The following is a 14,301-nucleotide window of genomic DNA, read 5'->3' as shown; positions in this document are numbered from 1 at the left end:
GATAAGATAAGATAAGATAAGATAAGATAAGATAAGATAAATCCAACCTCTGTTGTTGTCAACTAGGGCTCTGTGTCAAAGCAGGTTCAGCTCATCTAAAGTTTCTTTAGATCCACCTCAACTGATTCTGACAATGTAGAGTCTCAGTGATACTGTATTACAAAGCTTGACATCAGTTTGATAAGTCAACTCAGGATTCTAGACTTTGAACTGGTGTCTTTTCATGTGAAGCATCTAGAGCTGAACTCAGAAGGGAAGTCGCACAAAAAAAGTAAAAGCCGTAAAATACCAGATGAAATCAAATTTATTTGTAAAGTATATTTAAAAACAACTATCGTTGGCCAAGGTGCTACACATAAGACAATATGAACACAGGAGACCATAAAACTATCAAAAATAAAGACTAAAACACAAAAATTAAAACCAATAAAGGAAGCAAAAATGTAAACTCTCTTGTTATAAAGCTAGTGAGTCCAAATATTTTTAAGAAATATACATTAATAAGAAAAAAATATATCCCTTACACTGCAAACATTTTAGTATCTGCATTTATTTGCTGATTACTTTTGTATATTTAATTAAATTAAACGATTCCATTCCAAAGCTACAGGTGCCACCTGTTATTGAGACATTAGAGAAAGTTTATCAAAAACAATCTTAACTATTTGAGGAACAAAGAAAAAAGCTATTTAGTTTAATGAGGCTTATTGTAAATATGTTCATTTTTGACATTGGGGTGTTTTTAGATCTATGTAGAGAAAATAAACGGGAAATCATTACAGCAGAAAATAAAGTTATGATTCAAAACTACAAAATGTAATAAATGTATTTATTATTTTTCATGAACAGACCTGAGATCAGAGAGATGTACCCAAACAAATTCATTCAGCGTGGAGACACAGAACGGTTTTACATCCTAAACACACTCTTCAACTTACCTGGTAAGTAAATTAATTAACACAAAAAGTATCATTGTCTTCTTATTAAAACTTGAGGCTGTCCATTTTAATATTATATAAGTATTTCAATTATTTGAGTGAAAATCAACTGGATCAGCACTTTATTAGATTTTAAGAGTTAATAGTATTATAAAGGTTTGATGCATTTTTTATTTAAAATAATGGTGTGTATTTTGTAGCTGCTGTAGAATTGTGTTTTGGATGTATGTGTTTTGTTTAGTTTTCTCTAAAAATAGACGAGTTCTGAAGGAATTATGAATGTAAGTTATCTGAATGAAAAACAAGGTTTAGGTTTAAACCTCATAACTCCTACTTTAAATGATTGGATTAAAAACCGTTCTCTGTGCACTTCTATATGCACATCTTCCAGACCCCTTTTTATTTCATTAGCTTTAGCTTTAGCTGAGATGTAGCTGTACATCTGCTTCACTGTTCACAGAAATCAGCACCAGCTCAAAAAGGTTTGCTTAGTCTTCTTTCTGAAGGGTTAATATAAAGCATAAAGACATTGGAGAAGAAATGAGGAAGAACAAGAGCATCTGATTTAAAACAATCACCAAAGCTTTTGTTGAAGTTTGCTCACTGAGGCGAAATAAAGATTTGGTTTATTGTTTCTTAATGTTTTATTTACATTCCCATAGAAACCTATCTTTTTGCTTGCCTGGTGGATTTCTTCAGTAATTGCTCCAGATACTCGAGGTACGTCACATTTGTTGCTACCTAAAATGTTAAAATGGTCTGTCATGAAATGTCGTTGTAATTATAGTCATAGGGGAAAAAAGCCCACACTGTTTTATTTTTAAAGTTTTATGTATCTTTACAAAATAAACATATGGTCTTTAACAGGTTCTAAAATTATTCCAGTCTAACCTTAAATGTTCAAAAACACAACCGATTCCATCATGTCATTATTAATTAAACCAAATAGAAAAATGGAAGCACTAAGCCCATCCATGATTCATCAGCATATGAATATTTTTTAGCATCAATAATGACAAAAACACCATTCTCTGAATAATTTTATCGGTCTTTTACATTGCTGTGGATGAATTTTGTCCCACCACAGCACTTCAGTCAGTTGAGGTCTGGACTTTGAATCGTTGCAACACTTGAATTTCTTGCTTTTTTCATCATTCTGTTGTAGATTTGTGCATTTGGATTATTGTATATTTTCAACCAGGATTCAGCTGTTGGACCAATGGCCTCATGTTTTACTTTAGAGCCTGTTGGTCTACACAGCAGTGGTGTCCAAAGTCAGTCCTCAAGGGCCAGTGTCCTGCATGTTTTAGGTGCTGCCCTGGTTCAACGCAGCTGAACCTAAGGAGTGCTTAATTAGTAGGCCTCCTCAGTTTGCCATCAAGGTCTGCAGAAGCCTACTTATTAGGCACTCCTTAGGTTCAGCTGTGTTTAAGTAAAAGTAAGTAAGTAAGTAAGTAAGTAAGTATGTAAGTATGTAAGTAAGTAAGTAAACTTTATATCTATAGCACCTTTCACAGACAAACATCACAAAGTGCTTCACAGAAAGCAAAAATAATTAAAAACAATAAAACAGATCACAGATTTAAAAACAACAATTAAAACACATTAAGAAGCACTTAAGTAAAAGCCTGTCTGAATAAAAATGTCTTAAGATGTTTCTTGAACCAGGGCAGCACCTAAAACATACAGGACACCGACCCTTGAGGACCGACTTTGGACACCACTGGTCTACAGAGAAGTTTTTGTTGAAGTCAAAAACTGAAGGGTGTTCAGGTCCTGTGGCTGCTAAACAAGCCTGAATCATCATCATCCCTCCACCATCTTGCTGTGTCTGGTTTTCACCATTCATAGTAGTGAGTTATAAACAAACATGTTCATCTGTCCAAACAACAGTGTTTGAATGATGGACTCCAAATAGATTGGAAAAAAAACCTCACACTCTGATCATGGTAATTAAATGTGTTTGATCTGCAACACTTGGTTGAGACTTAAATGCTTTGGAAGAAGAAATAAAGGACTTACTGTAGTTTTCTTTTTACACATATTTTTCAATTAATATTTGCTTACTAAAAAGTGACATAATGGAAACTGTTGCATGTTAGACACCATAAAATAGAGCTGGTAAGGGACAGACCATCATAGTTATGTCCTGTTACATAAAACTAGAGTTGACGGGTGTATACTTGATTTCTCCTTGACTTCATGTCCGCTTGACGATGACTCTAAGGTTTCAACCATTTAAACTCTGCAGCCGTGAAACTGGCTTCAAAGATGGAGACCTGTTCATGTCATACAAGAGCATGTTCCAGGATGTGCGAGATGCGGTGGACTGGGTTCACTTCAAGGTAAAAAAAAAAGGTTTTCTTTGCATACAGCTGCTTTGATTTCCTGTTTTGTTACATTCCTCAGCCTCTACTCATTATGTTTTCATAGGGTTCCTTAAAAGAAAAGACTGTGGAAAACCTGGAGAAGTATGTGGTAAAAGATGTAAGTCAAGCAGAATAGTTTATACTTGTACATAAGTACAGCTACATCATTTGTTTTACTTTATATTTTTATTTATTGTTGTTTTTCTCATCAAGGCAAAGCTTCCTCTTCTCCTCAGTCGTATGAATGAAGTTGCCAAAGTTTTTCTGGCCACAAACAGTGATTATAAATATACTGAGGTAAGATTAAACTTCTTTAAACTGTCCTCAAAGCAAACTACAGCCTACCTACTATATACAGTGGGGAAAATAAGTATTTAGTCAGTCACCAATTGTGCAAGTTCTCCCACTTAAAAAGATGAGAGAGGCCTGTAATTGACATCATAGGTAGACCTCAACTATGAGAGACAAAATGTGAAAAAAAATTTGAGAAAATCATTTTGTCTGACTTTTAAATAATTTTTTTGCAAATAATGGTGGAAAATAAGTATTTGGTCACCTACAAACAAGCAAGATTTCTGGCTGTCACAGACCTGTAACTTCTTTTTTAGGAGGCTCCTCTTTCCCCCACTCATTACCTGTATTAATGGCACCTGTTTGAAGTCGTTAACAGTATAAAAACCTGCCCACAACCTCAAACAGTCACACTCCAAACTCCACTATGGTGAAGACGAAAGAGCTGTCGGAGGACACCAGAAACCGAATTGTAGACCTGCACCAGGCTGGGAAGACTGAATCTGCAATAGGCAAGCAGCTTGGTGTGAAGAAATCTACTGTGGGAGCGATAATCAGAAAATGGAAGACATACAAGACCACTACTAATCTCCCTCGATCTGGGGCTCCACGCAAGATCTCAGCCCGTGGGGTCAAAATGATCACAGGAACGGTGAGGAAAAATCCCAGAACCACAAGGGGGGATCTAGTGAKTGACCTGCAGAAAGCTGGGACCAATGTTACAAAGGCTACCATCAGCAACACACTACGACGCCAGGGACTCAGATCTTGCAGTGCCAGACGTGTCCCCCTGCTTAAGCCAGTCCATATCCAGGCACGTCTGAAGTTTGCTAGAGAGCATTTGGATGTTCCAGAACAGTATTGGGAGAATGTCATATGGTCAGATGAAACCAAAGTAGAACTATATGGTAAAAACACAACTCGTCGTGTTTGGAGGAAAGTGAATGCGGAGTTGCATCCAAAGAACACCATACCAACTGTGAAGCATGGGGGTGGCAACAACATGCTTTGGGGCTGTTTCTCTGCAAAGGGACCAGGACGACTGGTCCGTGTACATGAAAGAATGAATGGGGCCATGTATTGTGAGATTTTGGGTGCAAACCTCCTTCCATCAGCAAGGGCAATGAAGATGAAACGTGGCTGGGTCTTTCAGCATGACAATGATCCCAAGCACACTGCCAGGGCAACAAAGGAGTGGCTTCGTAAGAAACATTTCAAAGTCCTGGAGTGGCCTAGCCAGTCTCCCGATCTCAACCCCATCGAAAACCTTTGGAGGGAGTTGAAAGTCCATGTTGCCCGCCGACAGCCCCAAAACATCACTGCTCTAGAGGAGATCTGCATGGAGGAATGGGCCAACATACCAGCAACAGTGTGTGCCAACCTTGTGAAGACTTACAGAAAACGTTTGACCTCTGTCATTGCCAACAAAGGATATACAACAAAGTATTGAGATGAACTTTTGTTATTGACCAAATACTTATTTTCCACCATTATTTGCAAAAAAATTATTTAAAAGTCAGACAAAAGGATTTTCTCAAATTTTTTTTCACATTTTGTCTCTCATAATTGAGGTCTACCTATGATGTCAATTACAGGCCTCTCTCATCTTTTTAAGTGGGAGAACTTGCACAATTGGTGACTGACTAAATACTTATTTTCCCCACTGTATGTAAGTGTGTATGTACCTGTTTTTGTCACCTTTTTGACAATAAATGAGATTTATTGCAGAAGGAAAATTGATGATGCACAGAAACTTTGTATTTAATCACAAAGAGAATTGCCAAACTTACTTAATTTATCTTGTTTTGCAAATCACCTGAGGTAGACGTCTGTGAACATGAAACTCCATGTTAGCATAGCTGAGTTTTGCTCCACAGCTCTTTTGCTCACTTCATTTCTGGAAACTCACATCTCTGCGGGACATGGGCAGCTCTGTCTGATTTATGACAGATCTGCATAAAGACAGAGTGGTCTGCAACAATTGGACAGAACTGTTTAATGAAAAAGCTGTCTGAATCATTTATTAAATTGCTCATTAACACAGAAAGCTAATCAGCCAATCACAAGGCAGCAATGCAATGCCTTTAAATGTGGATGGAGAGAAAGTCAAACATGTGGTGAGGACATGTTGAAGTTTAAACTGGGCATCAAAACAGGGAATAAAAAAGATTTTGATATTTTAAATGTGGTGAGGTTGAGTTTTTCAGAAACTGCTGATCTACTTTTTCACACAAACGTCTCTAGTTTAGAGAATGGTCCAAATAAAAACAGAAAATATCCAGTGAGCAGTATTTATGTAGATAGAAAAGCCTTTGTAATGTCTGAGGTTAAGCAGGATTAGAAAACTCTTGATAAAGGACATTTACCAGACTACAGACCCTTTGTCCTCTTTTTGATGGTGATGGACCCCCTAGTGAAACTCAGACAAATGGTCACATCATGGAATTGCAACAAGTTATCTGAGACACTACTACACATAAATGGATAATTGAAAAACTTGGGTGTAGGCGCATATTTACTTTTGTCAATGTATTTTTGCTGTTCTTAAAATATTTATTCCTGCTTTATTGCAGAAAATCATGACCTACCTGTTTGACTTTCCTCATGGTCCAAAGGTAAGACTGAAGTCTTTGTCAAGTTTGTCAAAAACGTGCATAGATAAAAATTTAACAAATATGTATGACTGAGTAAGACCAAATGTGGAACAGATATTTCTGTTCCATTTTAGGGTTATATTGTACTGTGTATTGTATTGTACTGTGTATTTGTAATACTAAGTATTGATAGTCTGTGCGTACTATCTGCAGCCGGGCACACCCCACCGACCCTGGAAGTCTTACTTTGACCTGATTCTGGTGGACGCTCGCAAGCCTGTGTTTTTTGGAGAGGGAACGGTTCTGCGACAGGTTGACACTGTAAGTGTGTGATATATATAAATAACTTAATAATTATTGATTATTGAACTGTTGTTTAATAAACAGACACAACTGAGCTGATGGTTTTGAAATTGTTTCTGGAAAAAAAAATTATGGGGGAAATGATCAATGGAAATAACACCTCAGTGTTGCTTTCAGACAACTGGTCGGCTGAAGATCGGCACATACACTGGACCTCTCCAGCATGGTATTGTTTATTCTGGAGGTAAATAATAAACTCAGATACCATTATTTGTGCCAAAATAAGGTGGGCATGATTTTATGTTTGGAGAGTGGGGTGGGGTGTTTTATGTATTTTTTTAATTGCAAAATGTTTTATTTTATATTATTTTTAGTTTTCTGTTCTTTTTTTCATCTCTTATTTCTATTTTACTGTTGGATGTTGTTTAGTTTTTTTTTGTTTGATGGGATTACAGATGTAAATTAGCCTTTGGCTAAATCTGCTGCAATGCATCAAATTATGTTTTAATTGCACACTGTCCTGCCTGCACAAATAAAATCATTCATTCATTCAGTCATTCATTCATTCATAAATGGTAAATAAGCTCTAAATCTCCATTTAAACTAATTATTTTGAGAGAATTTGAGATTTTTTAGTTTTGTTTTTTGCATAATATATGCCGTACATATTCATTAATTGAAACTTAAATAATGGAAGGTTTATGACCTAAAGAAACTGAAAGAAATATTTCTTTGAAACTGCGTTAGGTAAAAAATAGGATATTTGTGATGAGTATGCAGCTGTTTCTAACTAAAACTGTAGATTTTATTGTTATAAAAGTATTGAAGACATTTAGATCTGAATAGGATGAGAAACAGTTGAGTTAAAAGTTAATTCTCCAGTCCAGAAAGTTGCACATCATAATTCTAATTGCTTTATGGTTTTGTTGGTTCATTGAAAGAAAATCTTCAAAACATCTTTTGAAAAAGTCCGTGTTTTCCAGGTTCCTCAGACATCGTCTGCGACTTGCTGGGTGCTAAAGGAAAGGACATCATCTACATCGGAGACCACATTTTTGGTGACATCCTCAAATCCAAGAAGCGTCAGGGCTGGAGGACTTTCCTGGTCATACCTGAACTGGCCCAGGAGCTGCATGTCTGGACCGACAAGAGCTGTGAGAAGGAATTCACCAACACTAACACACAGCACCAGTAAAATGTTGCTCATTTTAAATAAATACAGTCATGACTGTACCTCATATAAATCATCCCCTCCAGAGAGGTTCAGCAGCTTCTGTCAGAATCACATGATCTGTGTTTTATTTCTCATCTTGTGCAACAAGCTTCCTTTGTAGGGAATGATGTATGAATGTATGATGCAAAACTTATACATAAAGTTTGGAGGCTGTATTATACACAAGAGTAAATATTGACCAATGTTTTTCCATCGTGCTCCTACAATAATTTCAATATTGTTTCATATATAACTGAAATATTGTGTCACGGGGGACAAATCACAACACCGGCGTCTGAGGAAGAAAACTTTTTTTTGTTAACCATAGAGATTGACTGAAGGTGTGGATGTCAGTTGCATGTTTTCGTGCTAATCGGACCAGAAGAGCTGCTCCTTGCAGCTGTCTAAAATAATCTGGCCCACCAGAGGGCACAACACAAAGGCTGAACATTTCTGAAGTCTGAATGAATCAAGGGTAGCATTTTACATGAAGATTAGCTTCTTTATGCTTTTTAAGCTAAAAATATGAGTTTGTTATATAGCCAAAAGTGCATAAACGTGGTAGCTTTTTCATGCTTGGCAATAGGCTGTACATATCATTGAGACACATAAAAGAGTGGTTCAGGGAGCACGAGACATCATTTTCACACATGGATTGGCTCCACAGAGTCCAGTGAGATTCTCTGGGATGTGCTGAAGAAGGCTTTGTGCGGCAGTCAGACTCTACCATCGTCAATGCAAGATCTTGGTGAAACATTAATGCAACACTGGATGGAAATAAAGCTTGTGACATTGAAGTGTATTGAATCAATGTCACAGTGGATGCGTGCTGTAATGAAGATGATGATGCCTTTATTGTCATTGTACAGAGCACAATGAAATTACATTTAAGAACACCCATTCAATAGACACACATGACAAAAACATGGGGGAACAGGTCATGCGGTAACGAGCAGGGGTCGCGCTACCTTTAAAAAGAAAAACGAAAGAAACACACAAGGATAGATGAGGAAAAAACAAAACATATTATATCAATGAAAAATGATACACTGTGGTGTTTATAGAAAAATAAATCAAAGCTAAAGGCAGTGCAATGAAATATTAGAGCAGGGCTACTCAACTAAATTGCTCCTTGGGCCACAGTTACTGCAGGTCAACAGCTCAGGAGCCGAACATCCAGCAATTAAAGTTATTATGTAAATAAACCAAGTATTACAAAGATCTGTTATCTTTGTAATAGTTTATTTTGCTGCATTTAATCATGAATACAACATACAGAACCCTATAAAAGTATTGATAATTCAGCAATAGCAAAAACAAAAAGAACACATTATGCCTCATATTTGACACAAATAATAATTTGACATCTCTGATTTGCCAAATTTTTAAACCAATTTTATTTTCACTTTCATAGTTCTGTCTTCAATTGCTTGTAGTTTTAACTGTCTTGACTGTGCGTAGAAATGGTTTTTACCAGCTTGTAGCCAAGGTTCTGACTTTTCTGTAGATACCAAACATGTCCATGTGTAGCTAAAAGAACTTAGAGTAATTAAAGTAGAAAACCAGGGATTTAGGCTTAAGAGATGAAAGAACCAATTGGCGGGCTGAACTTTGGTCCGGCCCGCGGGCCGCCAATTGAATAGCCCTGTATTAGATTGTGTGACTGTTTTTTAAATTTATTTATTTATTTATTTATTTATTTTGGCCAGTCAGAGTATCTACAACAATATGTTATGCTAAATTCATATTGGTATGGCAAATTGCATCCACTAAGCCAAAGTAAACAATCTTGTTACCATCACTGCCCAGACTTTACTCTGCTTTTAGTAAATACAAATGATGAATGGTTCACACTTACACAGTGCTTTTTAACTTCATTCAATGTCACACAAAGAGTCACACAACGTGTTTTACTGCACTTATTTACACAAACACTCAGTGTTTCTGTTTCATACATTCCACTTTATTTATGTTAATATTTATTTTAAACACAGTGGGGCAATGAAGTTCAGAGCTCAACCTGACTGAAGTGGGACCTTAAAAAATGTACATTAATTAATTCTCACAAATGTCAAATAAAATAAAATTGCAGCTGTTAAAGAGTAGACTGATGAGCTCATGCAGAAGATGATAACCTGAAGCTATTAGTAAGCTATTATTGTAAGCTAAAAGTGGCTCGAAATAAAAAAAGGTATTAAATAATGGGAGAAACTTAGTATCTACACACTGTTCATTTGACGTTAGTCTTTGCTACAAATATAATAGATATTACTGAGTTCTATGTTGTCTTGTTTTATGTGAACCTAGAATTGTTGATGTTTACAAATACTTAAAAGAGCATAGACATTTTTTAATAATTCTGTTTTATAAATGTTTGACTGGTACTGTGAATGTCCTTTTGTCTTTTTTCACATTTTTTATTAAAAACCTGTTAGATGGCACAAAAAGCTGATTTACTGATGTAGCTTTGTGTTGTTGTTTTTTGTAGCCATTTTTGAGGAACTTCAGTCACTGGAATGCTTTCTGGCAGAGTTGTACAAGTGAGTTAATCTTTTTTAAAAGCAGCTACTAATGTGTAAGGAATTTGTGCAAAATGAACTTTATTTATATTAAAGATATTCTTGTTTCTTGACATGTAATTTGTCCAATAAAAAAAAGCTAAAACATTAGAACAGCAAATGAAAACATGAAGAAGCTGAACATACAGTACATTACATTCAGCCTGAAAACAAAACTCAAATGTTTGAGTCGATGGTTTAAATTAATAAAACCTGAAGAGCTTTTGCTATATAAACATACTCTCTTACCTTCAGGCATCTGGACAGCAGCAGCAATGAGAGGCCTGACATCAGCTCTCTGCAGAGACGTATCAAGGTAAACTTTTCATTTGATCCTTTTTTTTCTGAATGGTTTTCTTTGTACTTGTTTAAACTGTTCTTTTCTATAAAAAATGTTTTATTGCACACACAGTAACAAGTGTCTTAAATCTGTAAATGACCCAAAGAAAGCTAACTTTATACTCTGTCGTCACTGGTCCAGTTTAAAAGTGTTTTTTTCCAAGGGACTGAAGAGACGTTATGATGTATGATGCTTGACCCAAAGTGGCTTTTACAAAATCACTGTAAACATTGGTAAAACTTTTTTTTTTTTTTTTTGGTGTTGTGTCCTGTCCAGAAAGTGACTCATGACATGGACATGTGTTACGGCATGATGGGAAGTCTGTTTCGCAGTGGATCTCGACAGACTCTGTTTGCTTCCCAGGCCATGCGCTACGCTGACCTGTATGCAGCTTCTTTCATCAACCTGCTCTACTACCCCTTTAGCTACCTGTTCAGGGCTGCACATGTGCTGGTAAGTATTGTTTGCTTAAAAATGTGTCTAGTAGCAAGAACACCGAAACAACAGGGTGAGTCGAAAGTTACAGGACACCCTTTTGTTTCAGAAACAAAAGGAAAAATGAAAAACCTTTTTCTTTACATCGTTTGAAGCAACTAATGTTTTTTTTTTCACACGAGTTTACCTGAACAAGAAGAGTAGCGAGCTACCATTAGCTTACCGTTCTCTGTCGTGCTGCCCTCTCTTCTTCAGCGTCATACTGCTGGGTGGTCCAGTTTAACGTTCTGTACTTTTCCTTCAAGTTTGGTGTAGTCCGTTATGGAAACAAAACAATATAAGATTCATGCTTGTTTAATATGATGATCAGTGCAAACACAACCAGGCCCGGGGTAGAATTGGTCCAGGCCGACTGGAACCAGGACGGCAAGCTCATATTTGTTTGGTCCTGCGCCTTCAGCACCAGGGACAGCACACTGAACACAATAAATATCTCACAACATTTCTATTTGTTATTGCAACTTCCTGTGTTGATGACTTTGGAACACCAAGTGATATTGCTACATGACCACCTTCCAAGTGGAAAATTTTGACTTGGATTAACCTTTTGAGCCCCATACCCCCGTTACCAGGGGCAAAACAACTTTTTCAGTTTTCTATTGCTTATAACTTCTTTTAACGTAAGATCTGTAAGTTGAACCTTGACATGTTTGGTATCAATAGAAACTTGGCTAAAAGTTCATGGAAACTATTTTTACATTCACCAAACACTGTTCAAACGTCAAGCAGTTGAATCAGAAAGTAAACAAACTGTACAAAATGGCATCATTGCAAATCTGTAAATACATTACAACAAATCTGTAAAGGAAAATTTTTGACATTTTTTTAAAGGAAGTCAAAGTAGATAACTAAATATGTTGTAAAGTGTGTTGAAAGGTTTTTTTTTTACTTGATTTTGAGTGAATATGGTCCAACTGAAGTCAAAATATTTTCTCATTATTTTGTATAATACGTATGGCGACAAATAAATTTTTTGATAACTTTTCAAAAGAACAAATATTCAATAACAAGTCTTTTCAGGCAGGTAAGAAAAAAATAAATAACTTTTAGATGTAAAAACTTCAGATTTCTTAACATTTATTAATGCTACCCTCATGGTCTGTCCTGTGCAGAATGACAAAATACAAAATTGTTTCTTTACTAAAACCTCTGTAACTTTGCTCCAGTTCATTTTAGCTGCATGAATCTTTGCACAGGTAATGTCCACAAGTGGATTTATGGTTTCCGAGAGTTTTTTAGCCTGATTCATTATGGTTTTAAATGGGTTAAATACTGTATAATGAAAAAATGATTCAGGTGAGAGTGGGAAAAAATGTTTTTAATTATGTTCCATCCCCAATATCTCTAAAACCACAGCAGCTGTTTTAGTACTTACACTTCTGATAAAATCTCCCAAGTGTTGCTTTATTTTGATAGCAAGATTATTTAAGTAGAGTTTGTAAATGCTGAGATACACTCATTTCTGGATGGTATTTTGAGAAAAAACTTAAGAAAACCATTTGGGGCATTAGAGGTTAAAAATTTTGCCTTAAAAATGGCAGCCATGTTTTGGACATAGCCTAAAATATCAGTCCCCTCACCCGTTACCTGCTGGAGTATTCAGGTATTTCATTTTCCCTTTTGTTTCTGAAATAAAATGGTGTCCTGAGACTTTTGACTCACTCTGTAGCGTTTCTTTGTTTTCCCCGATAATTCATTAAATAAAAATAAGTTTGTCAAACACATTCAGGATTTCCTCTCCTTCTAGATGCCTCATGAGTCGACAGTGGAGCACTCTCACGTCAACGTCATCGACATCGAGTCGCCGCTCGCCACGCGGAACCGGCGTGACGAGAACTTTAGGGAGATGGAGAGTAAACGGCACCTGCTGACCCGATCCGTCAGCGAGATCCAACCCCCTCATCTATTCCCTCAGCCTCCGCAGGAGATCACCCACTGCCACGACGAGGATGACGACGAGGAAGAGGAGGAGTAATTGAGTGTTTTTCTCACATCCAGCAGATTCTGTTTGCACGTTTGAAACGTATCAGAAGTGGTTCGATAGAAGACAGCTGGACTAAGACAAGTCGTCCAGTCTCATCCTGTTGAACCACTTCAGATCGTTGTGCTGGATGTGTCCAATCCTGGTTCTGTAGGGCCTCGATCCTGCACGTTTTAGATTTTCCTCTGCTTTGACACACCTGCTTTGAACAAACGAATGATTCAGCAGAAAGTGAAGTCCTGCTGAAGAGCAGGGAAACACCTCATTTTCTAAACACCAATGTTTAAAGCCTATTAAACAGATACTGTTCTTGATTAGTGGAATCTGCTACTGAAGCTGGCCTGCTGTATATCACCTGGTAAAGATTATAAAATTAGTTGTAAAAAAAATCAATACGGTACAATAAATCAGCAGAGAAAATGGAAGGGAGAAACATGTTCAAATGAAATTGGTAGTTTTTTTAATAGTTCAGTCATCAGTCAGAGCTTTATGTGTTTTGTCTTATTTCTCTACTAAAGCCACGATCTCACCGGGCTGCGACTGTTGGTAAAGGATATTTGTGAAGGAGTCTAAAAACGTTTCTGTTCTTCCCAAATTGATCACACAGGTCACCGAGGCTCATAGTTTTATTGATTGTTTTTAAAAGTTGGTGACAAATTTTCTCTCAAAGTAGACTCGGAATTGCTGCGGGTGTCTCAAACTCATTTTGAACACTTCTGAACTCCGTTTTTATAATTCTAGCGCACTGCAGGTGTGATTTTAACCTGCAGAGACAGCCCTAAAAAAATCATGATGATAAAAAAAAATGTTTTGTCAAACACTGTACAGTGTGGTCAGAGAAATATGTTGTGCAGGAATGCAGTTCTGTAAGCCTGGAAATAGACAATATCCAAAAATTTGGTCTGTAAAACGTGGCTGCTGGGCTCAGTGGTTAAAACTGCAACACAATGGGCCTCATACAAGAACATGTTCATATTCTTATCCTAAATTTCTCTTACTTTTGTTCGTACAAAGGGTTCGTACGAACATGTCACGTCAGATTCAACAAACTCTTTTATCTTCAGTAAAAAGTGTGTAAATGAGCTGCATGAATTCCACCTGTTCGTATCCAGCTGCTCGTGCACGCGAGAGGAGATTAGCATAATTACCACCCCAAAAACACCATATAAGGCTATGTTTCCTGCCTCAGATACAAGGAAGTGTCCATTCATGAAAAAGG

At 36.7% G+C, this 14,301-nt stretch overlaps 1 protein-coding gene across 4 annotated transcripts in view; it reads left to right on the top strand.

Moving 5' to 3' along the window:
* Positions 1-14,057, top strand: part of nt5c2a (5'-nucleotidase, cytosolic IIa) — a 26,824-nt gene extending 12,767 nt beyond the window's left edge. For 2 of the 4 annotated variants that reach the window (XM_014005044.1, XM_014005047.1), the window contains 13 exons: positions 850-941; positions 1,601-1,658; positions 3,166-3,283; positions 3,372-3,425; positions 3,521-3,604; positions 6,172-6,213; positions 6,406-6,513; positions 6,673-6,739; positions 7,479-7,649; positions 10,197-10,248; positions 10,522-10,582; positions 10,883-11,059; positions 12,849-14,057. In XM_014005044.1, coding sequence (XP_013860498.1) covers positions 850-941; positions 1,601-1,658; positions 3,166-3,283; positions 3,372-3,425; positions 3,521-3,604; positions 6,172-6,213; positions 6,406-6,513; positions 6,673-6,739; positions 7,479-7,649; positions 10,197-10,248; positions 10,522-10,582; positions 10,883-11,059; positions 12,849-13,076 — 1,312 coding nt within the window. In that variant the 3' untranslated portion in view covers positions 13,077-14,057. The remainder of the gene's footprint in view (positions 1-849; positions 942-1,600; positions 1,659-3,165; positions 3,284-3,371; positions 3,426-3,520; positions 3,605-6,171; positions 6,214-6,405; positions 6,514-6,672; positions 6,740-7,478; positions 7,650-10,196; positions 10,249-10,521; positions 10,583-10,882; positions 11,060-12,848) is intronic. The other 2 variants (XM_014005046.1, XM_014005048.1) reach the window with 1 other exon arrangement.
* Positions 14,058-14,301: the final 244 nt, after the last annotated feature.

This window comes from Austrofundulus limnaeus, unplaced genomic scaffold (genome assembly GCF_001266775.1).
Source record: "Austrofundulus limnaeus strain Quisiro unplaced genomic scaffold, Austrofundulus_limnaeus-1.0 Scaffold28, whole genome shotgun sequence".
Classification (NCBI taxonomy): Eukaryota; Metazoa; Chordata; class Actinopteri; order Cyprinodontiformes; family Rivulidae; genus Austrofundulus; species Austrofundulus limnaeus.
The sequence above is the reverse complement of the archived record's forward strand: the minus strand, read 5'-3'. Positions and strand labels throughout refer to the sequence as shown.